The following is a 12,800-nucleotide window of genomic DNA, read 5'->3' as shown; positions in this document are numbered from 1 at the left end:
CCCCCTTCAGCGGGAGCAGCAGCAGACAATGACACAGTCCCACCTGTAGGTTTGACCTGCTTCATGAGTAGCCTCCAAGGGAAGTCACCCATAATACCTACAAAACGAGCAACAACAACACAAACAAGTGTTAGTTCAAGCCTCAATGCAAGTGCAAACATAAGAAAGTAAGACAAGGCAAAACATTTATCGTCTAAGGCAATGAGGGGATCGCTCGTTGAGGGAAGAGACAGAATGGCCCGCGCGTCCAGCAAGGCCGATAGCTGCTCCAAGATGGCCTAGTCCACCCTCTCCACAAGGATCAACAAGTCTTCATTGAAAGACTTAAACTTGGTGGGATCAGCCTGCCAGTAGAACAGGAAGCGAGACTCCCCATCCTTGTTGAGCATTAGTGGCAAACCATTAACCACGACACCCGAGTCCAAGACCTTGAAAAAATAGTCCTTGAAACGGAGAAAGACGTTCAAGTTAAACTTGAACAGCTTGTTGGGCACACTATTCAAGGAGACCCAACCAATCTTTCCCATAGTTTCAGTTGGAAGAAAAATAAGAAGACCGATACATTGGGCCGGATGTTGAAGAATGGGCACAAAATTTCAAAAGCTCTCATCATTGCCCAACTATTTGGGTGGAGTTGAGAAGGAGCCACATTCAAGTGCTCAAGCAAAGCACATTGGAAGGCAATCAAGGGGAGAACAAATCCCAAGACCTCAAATAAGCACCTATATATAAAGAAGAAGGGCAAACTACCCAACGCCGCCCTCAAGAAAGGGAACTCATCACTCCCGCAAGGCTGAACGACTATCTTGGAGGAGTCCTCAGGGCTTGCCAACTTTACCTAGCATTGCAAAGCAGCGACGCTTGCCACAGAGGTGAGAGATGGCTTATACTTTACAACATCGTCCCTTACCCACTTATAGTCAACAACGACAGGTGGGGACGATGACAACCCAGTGTTATCTATGGCTACATCGCATACAGGGAGACACCCTGACATCTCCACTGTCACTACCTCTCCTCACTCCCCAGAAGCAGAAGGGGGGAGGATCACAATTACTGGATAGGCTCAAGCAGCGGAAGTTCGCGTTCTCCCGTGAAGGCGAGAAGTGCCTCTACCAGTACGGTGCGAAGACCTCACCTTCTTCAAGAGGAGGATTCGTTGTCAGAGGCGCCATGGCGAGTATCCTCCAAGGAGAAACCGCCAATGGAAATGACCTCTCATGCTGATGGTGGAGTTAGAAAAAAGGAAGACATTATAAAAAATAAAATACCTCGAAGGATTAAAGAAGATGAATGGGGAAGAAAGAAAATCACAAGAAGCAAGCATGAAAGCAAAGAGGATTCAGGAGACAAGAAATCACAGTGACAATGCCCCAAAATCAAACATCCCTTCCATTAAAAGAGGAGGTAGACTCTTCAATAACTGACGGGAGCTGAAGTGGCATCCTAAAATTTCACACCATAATGCAGCCCCACTCACACACAAATTGTGTCTCTAATACGTATCCACTTAATGAGTGACACGTATACAAGAGTATTATGAGTGCGCCGCACACACCTGCGGCAACAGATAAGACATAACATCTATCTTTAATGCACCTTCCAACGATTAGAAAATTACATAGTTGTCAAATCTAGAGACTTCCCCCACCTGACATGTCAGACTTAGCTTGCAAGATCAAAGGCATATCCATCCTAGATAACTTGACAAAAGGAGCCTGGATAACACTCGTCTAGACTCGGGGGCTTGACAAGCCTGACAGACCTTCAATTCTCACACTTGTCGAGGCTACCGCACCTGACACTGGACAACATTCATCAACACTTGGGGGCTCGACAAACTCATCGCCCTCTACTTGTCAAGGCTACTACCCTGGACATCAGATAATCTCCCTCGACACGGGACAATCTCCTTCGACATTGGACAATCTTTTTCTCCAGCAAGCCAGCTCGGAGCTTGGGATGCTTATGTACTGTACAGGGTCTACAAAATACATGTGGCACCCTACATGACACTTAGAGATATGTGTCAACCCTCCACGTTAGCCCTGGAACAAGAGCGCGTACACTCGACCCTTAGCAGTCGGGCTCCCTAACTGACAGGTTATCTCTAACCTCTTATTATTTGAATATCTTGTTATCTCTTATCTCTTGGAGGTAGTCAATTATTTACAAGGCCACACATTATCTATAAGGTACAATTATCTTCTAGTTTTTATCTTTAAGCTACGTATTGTCTCTAACATTATCTATAAGTCGATAATTATATGCAAAAACAATAACAGCCCTTACAAACAAGGACCACAGCTCCATTCCACTCCTATAAATACTAGATTCCATCGAACCCTCAACATATCCTGAACACACATTCACACCTGCTTGCATACTCGTGTTTTCATGCTCTCTTATTTTCCTAACTCATATACTTACTTAAGTATCAGAGTCATTTGTTTTGCAAGTTCTCCCTCTTATTCTCTCAACAAAAGAACCTCTCAAAGTCGACGTCTGAAGTTCGAGAGCTCACCTAAGCAACGTCCACCCTGACGTGTGTCAGTTCCGAATTTTGGTAGGTATATATATATATATATATATATATATATCATTATCATTATTATAAGAATTAGAACCTCCAACTATAGCTATACAACCAATGATCCGGTGAAAACTAAATCCATTATCGCTAAAAAAATTTAAAAGCTTCTAGGACAATTTTTCTTGAGAAATTAGATTTTCTTAATATTTTTATTACTATTGTCAAAGTTTAATCTAGCTGGAGCCTAGATGCTCAACTATTTAATCACGAGAAACTAATTTCTATTTCTTACTTTTTTTTTACTAGGTGTAATTGTTTTATTTTAGCAAATTACACAAGCACTTCATGATATTTTGTCATTATATATGTATTTCTTACCTTTTTAATCATTACTTTCACATTCCAAGGTTTGATGATATATTAGTGTAATATTTTCTAACATATAGAGTTATATTTGATAAGTACGTATTCGGTCAAGGTAAAGTGGCCCATATCCAATCCTACTAGATGGGTATTCTACCAAGATAAACACGTACGTCCCACCGAATAGGTATTTGGTTATGATTAGCAGAGGTCACCTACCCAGATCTCTTATTCTTGCTAAAGGAATAAGCTGACAAGTGATTAAGGAAGATCAAAGGTTTAATTACCTACATGATAATCCAACCACAAAGACCCATGATCCAAGACCCAGAAAGATTTGTATAAATAGGATGAGACCCTTAGTAAAAATCATAGTTCATTTCTAAGTATTTATTATCCTAATTATTGCTCAAAAATTAAATGTAATCTGTTAAAAATTTAGGAAATGTTAATGTAATTTTCTATTGGTTTTGTTTTGAAAATTACGTATTGTGGCAACTTCTAGACAACTCAGGGAGATACTCATAAGGCATACCCTTTCGGCCATTCCACCAAACTCCATGCATATCATAAACTAGAACTCAACCAACCGATAACCGATTAGAACCTTACATTTTTATCTCACAATTATCTAAATATAAAATAAGAATATTTAAAAGAACTCTTGGAATAAAATGAGAATGCGTACTACAATCACGTAGAACATCATAGGCATGAAGAGTACACGTGTGCAAGGTAGGGTCATCCGAAGCTGAATCTTTAGTGTGTACGTTTCCTTATTCTGTTCCTCCTCGTACACTTCTCCACACAAGTCGCAATTCCTCCCAAGTTTATCAAACTGTTCCCAAGCTTTTCGTGTTCGAATCTTCTTCTTCCTTTTTTGTCCCTTTGAAAAGCTAAGGAATTGCTGAATTGGGGTATTACATGAAACCTTCTGCAAGTGGTTCATAAGTTTCCTCTTCTCTGTTCTTCTTAGAACAAGTATTCTCTGATGACCCTTTTCATTATCCAACACGCTACTGTGTTCTGACCCCATATTCCAAAGGGGTTTTTGTTTTCTGATCAAAAGCTCTTTTCTTTGTTAAAATATTGGCTAGTTGTTATTATTGTGTTATACCCTTTTACTTCCTTTTTTTCTGTTTTATTTTCTGTTGTTGCGTTTAGTTTAATTTGGTGAGTGCGTGTTTTTGTGTTTTTAATTTTATTTTAGCTTTTTATGAGGCAAATTTATCCTCTTGCCTTGCTTCGGTGATTGCCCATGGTAATTTTGATCAATGAAAGTTAAAGTTCACATTTATTTATTTTTCTAGTTTATCTCTTTGTGGTGATGGGGTAAAAGACGCCACTAGGGTTATAAGCTGTATACTATTTAGGACATTGAAGTTAAACATTCAGGGTCATGTGGTGAATTACTTGAAGGTTCTGGTATGTTTTAGAAGATAAAGTTGTAGGCTGGTGCCGGTCCCGTTGTTGGTAGGTTACTTACCAGGTTGGACTGTGATTTGGAATTATCAGATAAGGACATGTCACATGTGTGAATGATTTTTCATTATTGCTTGGGCTTTTGGATGGATGCTTATTAAATGTAATTGTGTTATAGGCTGGAATTTATCTGCATCCATTTTACATATTTATGTTTTTTCGCATAGCAAAGAGCCTCTGGGCAATGGGGTACGAAGTTTTTATGTTTTTATGATGAGTGATGACACATCGTGATCAATTTAGTCTCTCTGTTGAATGTATTCTTTCTGCTTCATTGCAGATAATCAAATAGAACCACCTTGAAGTTGAGACAAGAGTAATGGCAGCCCTATAGTAATTAGACAATATCAGGACAAATTACTATTCAAGAGATATTATGATCACTATGGATGTGAAAGGTATAAAATGGGTTGGAAATATGTACCAGAAATTTGAGAATATGTTCCTGGAGGTGGAAGACGTGATGTACGAGGTATGCCTTTGTTGTCACTTAACCTTATCCTATATCATATAAGCATTGATTTAGGTTTATTAAGAAAGATGACTCAAGTTACCGTAGTACACTGAACACATGTCATTCCTTGTTATACATGTCACTGATTGAATACCTAATTTTATGTTTTGCTTTCTCCGTTGCTACAGGTAGAGTTGCATCTTCTTCATTTCTATTTTCTGTCTTTTATGTCCCTACTATTCTGCCTGTTATTATTGTTGCAACTTACAAGCAATGAAGCAATGTAGTGTAGTCAAAGGCATATCCGCATATGGAAAGTGCTGGAAGGGGTCAGTACCTCTCGCTGTTGAAGCACTTCCCTTTTGTGAGGGGTGATGCGTGCATTTCCAATTCTGGTTTGTAAAATGAAAATGTGGTTTGTTTTTACTGTGATTGAATGTCATGCCGAATATATATGCAAAATTAATGCAAATTATGTTATGTTTGTTGGGTATAATGTGCACTTTATGGCACCTATTGCCTCAATGCATTAAAATACCCTTTCACTTTGTGGGTGCCTTTCTCCTTTGACTTTCTTTATTTTCACTTAAAGTGTTTGAATGCAACTGTTCTCTTATATTTTCTTGTCATCTATGATAATCTTTCTGAAAGCCTTTCTGTATATGATCATAATTTTTTAACAGTAATGGGTTAAACTGTTCATGAGACTGACAGTTCCCTACCCTGATATTAATTGTCCTTCTTACCAGCCACTATATTTCTTATATATGTTTGTTCTTTGGGTATAGGATACAGTTAAATACATAGAGAATCAGATGCAAGCTGTTGGGGAAAGTGTTAAAAAGTTATATTCAGAAATTGTGGGAGATTTACTTCCCCCAGAAAAGGTAGGCATTGAATTGCCTATAGATAAGCGTGCGGATGCTGGGCTCTGTAGGAAGCCATTCCATGTATATAAGGAAAGACATGCAAAAGCTGATACCAAGCAAAGAACTGAGGATTCAAGGATTGTTCATGGTGTTGATAATGTTGCAACACTTGCTGCTTTATATGATGGAACTTCCAAGGCTGATGCTTCATCCATGTTATCTTTGAGAAATTCTGTCAAAGAAGGAAAATTTAGTTCACCTTCAAGACAGTATGTTCGAAGAATGGATGTTAAATCAAACGTTCGTATTGATGAAAATCCAGTAAATAAGAAAATGGATGCGACCAAGATAATCAACAAAACCAATTTGGCAGAAACAGATGCATGCAGGACATCACAATCTTATGAGATCTCAAACAAAAATCAAAATCAGAATCATGGAGTTACTATTGCAAAGCCAGCTTCAGAAGAAGTGGCAAGGCTTGCCTCTGACACACACTGTTCTAATGAAATTGAAAATTCTTGTACCAAACAGTTCCCCAATGTTCCACTACTACTTAAATCAGCTGAAGAGAAACCGGTTGATACAATTTCTTCTTCCTCTTGTGCCCCATTTGGAGAGCCAGTTGGTGAGTGTTTCAGTATCTCTTCTTGTAGTTTCAAAATTTTCCTCATTGTTTTGGTTTATCAGTTTTGATTTCTGATGGATTTTTTCAGTAAGTGTATAGTTTCCCTGGTAGGTTTCTCTATGGATAGAACAGTGGAGTCCAATGGTTATACTTATAATATAGTGTTTTATCTCAGCTTGGTAGTAGGTATTAATTCGATCATAAGTAGTTACTGAATTTAGATATTGACTCATAACACTCTGAAGCACTTACTCTGTTGGTATTAACTATTAATATATATTATTCAGAACTCCGAAGTACTAACTGGTTTCAGCCTATGGACCTATTTTGGTTGAACTTGAATATCGAGAAAGTGTATCATGGTGCTGTTTGTTTTTTAGCTAATGTTGCATGAAAATAAATAAACATGAGACGTCCACATTCTGCTGTATTTGAAGGGTCCAATTCTGTTGAAAGAGAAGATTTTTGTCTTTAAGTTTAAGTCTGATCTATAGTATCCGATGAAAAATGTACAACTGGCACGCTGGCATGCTTTGCGCTTTGTGTTACTCTTTTTAAAGAGCTATATTTCATTTTTTCATTCACAGGAGAAGCCCTAGTTATTGGAAAGGGATTAGAACTGATAGTTGTGTTACTTAGAAACCATAGGAAATTGAAAGTCAACAGTGTCTTTTGGAATGGAAGGGGTAGCAGTTCATTCAGCTTTCCCCAATGAAATTAGGAAGTAGCCATGCAGATTATAATTTCGCAGGTTGTGGGAATTGAATGCGTGTGACATGAGATATGGTTATTTTATTTTTTAAAATTTATCACCTTTCTTTAACATCAAAGCCAGGATCAACTTAAAAAAGTTTCAGTAACCATGCTCAAATTTTTGTTAGATCTTTTATGGATTTGATTCTTCGCCTTTTGTGGGCTCTAGATTGGCAACCAACACCAATTGAATAAATTTATGGTTTATGGTAGCTAATCGCTACACTGGTACTAAAATGCTCATCACTCTCAAGTCTCAACCATTCAGGCTATTGAAATAATTCATTTTTTTATTGATATATATTATTTTTCCAATATTCTTTTTGACTTAGTTTTTTTTTATTGATATATATTTTTAATATCCATATACCTTCACATAGTGAGAAGCCTTCGGGCACCAGGGTATGCTAGTCGTTAGTTTAGTTTAGTTTAGTTTAAGTTTACCAACTAGTTGCGTATTCTTTCATCAAGTAGAATTTGATAACAGAATCATCTGCCATTCTAGAATCTTGCCCATTTGCCCATTTCTTTTCACATATTTTATCTTTGAGGATGGGATTGTAGTGAAGGTTCCATGACATTGATGTGTTATAGAGTACTCATTAATAGGTGAAAAAATGTTCAGTCTAGTCTCTACAGCATATCTTAAATGGATTTTGCTCTTTCACTAAACAATTGTGTTCTCTAAAGAACATGTGGAGAACTTGTAGCACATGACCTGAACGTTCTTTCAGATAAAAGATGCATTTGAATCCAATTGGAATGCTTAATATTTTGTGACATTTGCATTGATATATCCAGAAATCACTCTGAAACCTGTTCAAAGTAAGTTTGCATGTAACTGAATACTTTCTATGATTTAAGAAATTCAAATTAAGTTACAATGATTGATAGTTTGATACTGTTTTAGAACAAGGCCATGAAACCATGCAAGAAGATCATCTGAAGCTTGAGGAAGCCTGTGTTATGGTGAATGGAGATGAAATTCAATTACCTCCCAAAGAAGGTGGTAATTTAAATACTAAAAAGGTACACACTCCCACCCCCCTCACTTTATTTGGTACATATTCATATTCAACTCTAACCAAAGTATTTTTCCACTTTAAGAAAAAGGCACGGCAAACCTTTTCTTTGTCTAAGAAGTCTGCAAGAAAGCAAGAGTATAAGGAGCTTGTAGCATGGCATATGAACAGTGAAAAAGTAAAGGGAGATTGCATGAAGAATTTAGATCCAACTTTACCACAAGAACAAAACAAATTACTGCTTCCTAGTATGTCTGAACCAGAATGGGAGCTTCTCTAATTCTAAATGCCAGGATGATCAAGTTGTGTTGATACACAAAAGCCAATCCTACAAGTTTGGATTCACTCATAAGTCCTTGTGGAGATTAAGATGCCCAACTGGAAATTTAAGATGCTGAAATGATATAAATTCATACAATACTTATGCTATCTTTAGTTCTTTCCTAGCTCCTGAACTTTCCTACACAACCTTTTTCTTTTTCCTGCTCACAGAAAATAGAAAAGGGTAGCTGTAATTAGGCCATTGAAATGAGAATGTCTAATAGAATAAATGAAACTGTTATCTATTTTACAAATACTGAACGTTTTTATTTACATATTCTCCACTTATTGCCTTGCCATTGTCAATGACACGCCCTTTCTGATCGATTTATGTTAAATGGATTTTTTTGGTTGAGTTATTGTGTTAGTAACAATTTCATAATCCTAAAATGCCTCTTGAAGTGATTACAGCAAGTTGTTCCCATCAAGTCATCAACGCTTGACTTTTAGTGGCCCTTGAGAAGTAAAAAAAAAAAAAACGAGTAAATATCCATTTTAATCCTTGATAATGACAGATTCATTTCTAAAAGATAAAAAAATTAAAATTTAGTCGTGAAAAAAATCAGTTTTATTGATAATTCTTTCCCATTAACATTAAGGTGTGTGCCTATGTGGCATATGATCTTTCTACATGACAATCCATATGTGCTGGTATAATGCCATGTTTGTTGCTGACTGTGTTGGACTAAAATGTTCATATCTTTTGCTTGGACTAAAGTGTTAGTTTTTATTTTTTATTTTTAAAGTAACGACCTCCCCCTTCTTTATTGTTTAAAGGCCAATAGCAATGAGATTAATCTAGTCTTCACATTATTACGATACACCTTCCACACCATATTTTTTCTTTTTTCACTATCATCCCTTGCTTAGGTGTGTAACTCGTTGCCGATGTGTTCTGACTTCCAACAACACTCTCATAGAGCTCCAACAATGCCGACCAAAGCATCTCTAGTTCAACAACAATACTCTATTTAACTTCATTTTCTCCAACAACACCACCACAATAAAATAAGAAAAAAAATGTAAACACATTATTGAAAATAATACCCTTAAACAATATTTGTAGATTGATAGTTAAGAGCATATTTAATTGAAGATTAAGCTTTGTGATCTTAATTAACTTTTTGGTGGACTTCACAATATCACATCACTCTCGAGATCTCTTCAATTTTTTGCTCCAATAGAAGATCAAGTTTTGTGATTTTAAACTATTTTCTATAGGTCCTACAATGGATCCACCTTTTAATACTTATTTACAATTTATTTTAAAATAATTATAACTAATTAATTATATATTTTAATTACGAAAAAAATTTAACAAAAAATAGAAAATATATGAATGACTAAAATATTTATTCATGAACTTACGACGATACATAACATTGATCGAAAAAAAATACAAACATCGACATTGAGCAAGAAAAATTATATTTCATCATTATTGTCATCGAAACGTTCTCAAATATGTTTCACCAAGTATGCTTGAAGTTGTTGATGAACTCTTCTTATATGCATATAATGTCTTGTTTGCAGATATGCAACAAAGTTGGGATGAGCACTATGAGATACATCAATGTTTGAAATGTCTTTGTCAATATGATCGTAATCAACATCAAAGTTACCATTGTACATATCTCATTCATCTTCAACAATCATGTTATTCAATATAATGCATGCCAAGATTATGTTCTTCATGGTACCTGTTTGTCAATTACGTGATGGACCACATATAATTGCAAAATGAGATTTGAGCACACCAAATGCTCTCTCCACATCATTTCTTGTCACTTCTTGACATTTTGCAAATAACTTTCTTTTCTCACCCTGTGACATTGGGATGGTCTTCACTAATGTGGCACAATTAGGATAAATGCCATCTACAAGATAATACCCTATATTATATGTGGTTTCTTGAATTGTAAATTTCACTGGAGGAGCTCGACTTTACAAAATGTCATTAAACATAAGAGATTGATTTAACACATTAATGTCATTGTTTGAACTTGCAACTCCAAAATATGTATGCTAAATTTACAAGTCTTGTGACGTGACGACCTTAGTATATATTATTATGGGTTTTTGATCATCACCTCTACGATATTGGCTTTGCCATGCAACTGAACAATTTTTCTATTTCTAATGCGTGCAATCAATAGAACCCAACATATCTGGAAACTCGCATGTCTCTACAATTTGTAGTAGGTGATTGATGTCGTTGTTGTTAGGCCTTCTTAGATACTCATATCCAAATATCTTGTTCACACCCTTTACAATAGCTTATAAGCATCCAACTACAATGCTTTTGCCGATTCTAACATCCACACTGTCAGTAGGTTATCTGTATGTCAATATATGAATTGTTGTAGTCCACTTCTGCAAAGGTGAAAGACCCCTTCTACTAGATGCATTCTCATTTGGAAATATGTATAATGATTACTAAGAGTGTCTATAATTCGAAGGAATAATGGCTTTCGTATTCAAAACCTTTGTCAAAATTGACTCTCTATGTATATGCAATTTTCAAAGAAGTATTCATTCATCAAACAACTGTGTTTGTCTTCATGAATGTGATTTATGTTTCTTCTTGTTCATTTGGATTGGCTGTTACTCTCTTCTTGTTGTTACAGCTAGCATAAGTATCTCATGATTTCTGTATTGGTGTTGTCTTCAAGTGTTTCATCAACAATTTATTGTCAAACTCTATCGAAGTCAGAGTTTAAAGCCATTTTACGAGTAAGTGGGGGTAGAAGAGAGACACAAGAAGTTTGAAGAAGAAGGTGGGGTGTGCATGAATGAAAGGAAACTAAACAATTAAATAGCATAATCAACAACGGCTAGCTTCTGTAACGACTACTTTTTAACAACTACTTAAAAGTTACGGATTAAGAAAATAACTTATGGAATTAAAAGAAAACTTCAACATTCAACTAATTGAAAATGCATTACAACATAATCATTGATAACTTAACACATAAAAAACAAACTACTAAACTAATAAAAAACTAATTAAAAACAAACTTAAGCACACAACTAATTAGCGATAACTTAAAACAAAAAACTAACGGCTAAACTTCTTTAAAATATAATTACAAGTGATTTCGTGTTTCCCGCGTTAATCTTCAGTCATGTTGGTCGTGTCCTTCATAAGAATATTGTACATCTTTGCGACACTATCGAACGCCACTGGATCTACTATTTGTTTTTGGATAACATTTTTTTCCTTCATTTCTTTTTTAATGCCAGACAAGTCCACAACCGGTGTAAGAAGATGCTTATTTCCCTTTGATCTTCCTTTTGGTTACCTTTTATCCTATTGGGTGAGCAAGTGGTGTAGGGGTTTCACTTTCGGAAACATTAATCGGTGTCTCTAGATTAGATGACGATGAGTAATTCCAATTTTCTGACAGCTTTGTTCTTTTGGAAGGAACTTCTTTGCATTACTCTAACCATCTAGGTTGATCTTTTAATAACTATCATGCATGCTCCAAAGCGAAATCCATTTTTTTGGTTTTCCTTCCAAATAGTATATGCATTAACCATCACACCATTTTTCGTGTAATCGCTTTTCTTCAAAGCAACAACTTGCTTGTAACAACCATTGAACTTTTGAATGGCATTGTGAGTTTTTGGTCATCGAGATCTCAGTTGATTGTAGGATCTCTCACTTAGATTGCCATGAAAAATGTTGTAATTTTCTATTACTTTTTTCCAAAAAATCTTGTAATTTTTTACCATCACCAACGATTGAATCAAGAAAGACATTAAGCCATGAACTAACGAGAAGTTTTTCCTCTTCAATTGAAAAGAATAGTCATGTGCCCTTTTTATTTTTTGTAGAACTCTGTCCTCCTCCTCTAGCCCAATTTGGGTAGAAAATTGTGAAATTTGTGTATCAACTTCCTCAATTGAAGGAGTTTGTGCACGACTAGAACTATTGGGAGGCTTATGGAATATGCTAGAGGTGTTTTGTGGCATTGAAGGAAAGATTTGAGAACTTTGAGAATTTTTGGTAGAAGGAGATTGATTATAAGTTATTGGTGGTGGCAGTGGTAATGGAAAGTAAGGAATGAAATGAGGAGGAAATTGATAATTTTGTTCATTGTGGTGGTGGTTATGGCAAGAAAGGAATCGAGGGAGGAGGATGTTGCGAATTTTCATTTGAATGATACATTTGGTAATTTTGCAACAAATTCATATAAGTTTGTCAATTAAATTAATTCGGATCCATTACGCAAGTAAGAAGGAGAACGAGAATGGAAAAAAAATGAGAATTGGTGTGAAAAAAATGGTGACTAATGATTGAATTTATAGGAGAAGAGAAGTCCAATTTTATATTATGTTTTTCTTTCATCAACATGCAAAATTTATAGGAAAC

The 12,800-nt window shown here is 35.9% G+C and overlaps 1 protein-coding gene across 10 annotated transcripts; it reads left to right on the top strand.

Annotated features, from left to right (window-relative positions):
• Positions 1 to 3,507: 3,507 nt before the first annotated feature.
• LOC100787752 (uncharacterized) lies at positions 3,508 to 8,679 on the top strand. 10 transcript variants are annotated; one of them, XM_041007127.1, is made up of 6 exons: positions 3,508 to 3,631; positions 4,659 to 4,850; positions 5,621 to 6,329; positions 7,884 to 7,907; positions 7,993 to 8,111; positions 8,190 to 8,679. In XM_041007127.1, the coding sequence occupies exons 2-6, from the start codon at positions 4,755 to 4,757 to the stop codon at positions 8,382 to 8,384; spliced, it is 1,143 nt and encodes a 380-aa protein (XP_040863061.1). In that variant the 5' UTR covers positions 3,508 to 3,631; positions 4,659 to 4,754; the 3' UTR covers positions 8,385 to 8,679. The 10 variants fall into 10 exon arrangements, with proteins under 10 accessions (XP_040863061.1, XP_006592461.1, XP_006592463.1 ...); XM_041007126.1 differs by having other exon boundaries at positions 3,586 to 3,877; XM_041007128.1 differs by having other exon boundaries at positions 3,606 to 3,662.
• Positions 8,680 to 12,800: the final 4,121 nt, after the last annotated feature.

This window comes from Glycine max, chromosome 12 (genome assembly GCF_000004515.6).
Source record: "Glycine max cultivar Williams 82 chromosome 12, Glycine_max_v4.0, whole genome shotgun sequence".
NCBI lineage: Eukaryota > Viridiplantae > Streptophyta > Magnoliopsida > Fabales > Fabaceae > Glycine > Glycine max.
The sequence above is the reverse complement of the archived record's forward strand: the minus strand, read 5'-3'. Positions and strand labels throughout refer to the sequence as shown.

Coding starts and splice junctions, on each gene's coding strand:
- LOC100787752 (XM_041007127.1), top strand. CDS start 4,755: ATGATCACTATGGATGTGAAAGGTATAAAATGGGTTGGAAATATGTAC. Junction 6,330..7,883: donor CCCATTTGGAGAGCCAGTTG/GTGAGTGTTTCA, acceptor TGATATATCCAG/AAATCACTCTGAAACCTGTT. Junction 8,112..8,189: donor GTAATTTAAATACTAAAAAG/GTACACACTCCC, acceptor TTCCACTTTAAG/AAAAAGGCACGGCAAACCTT.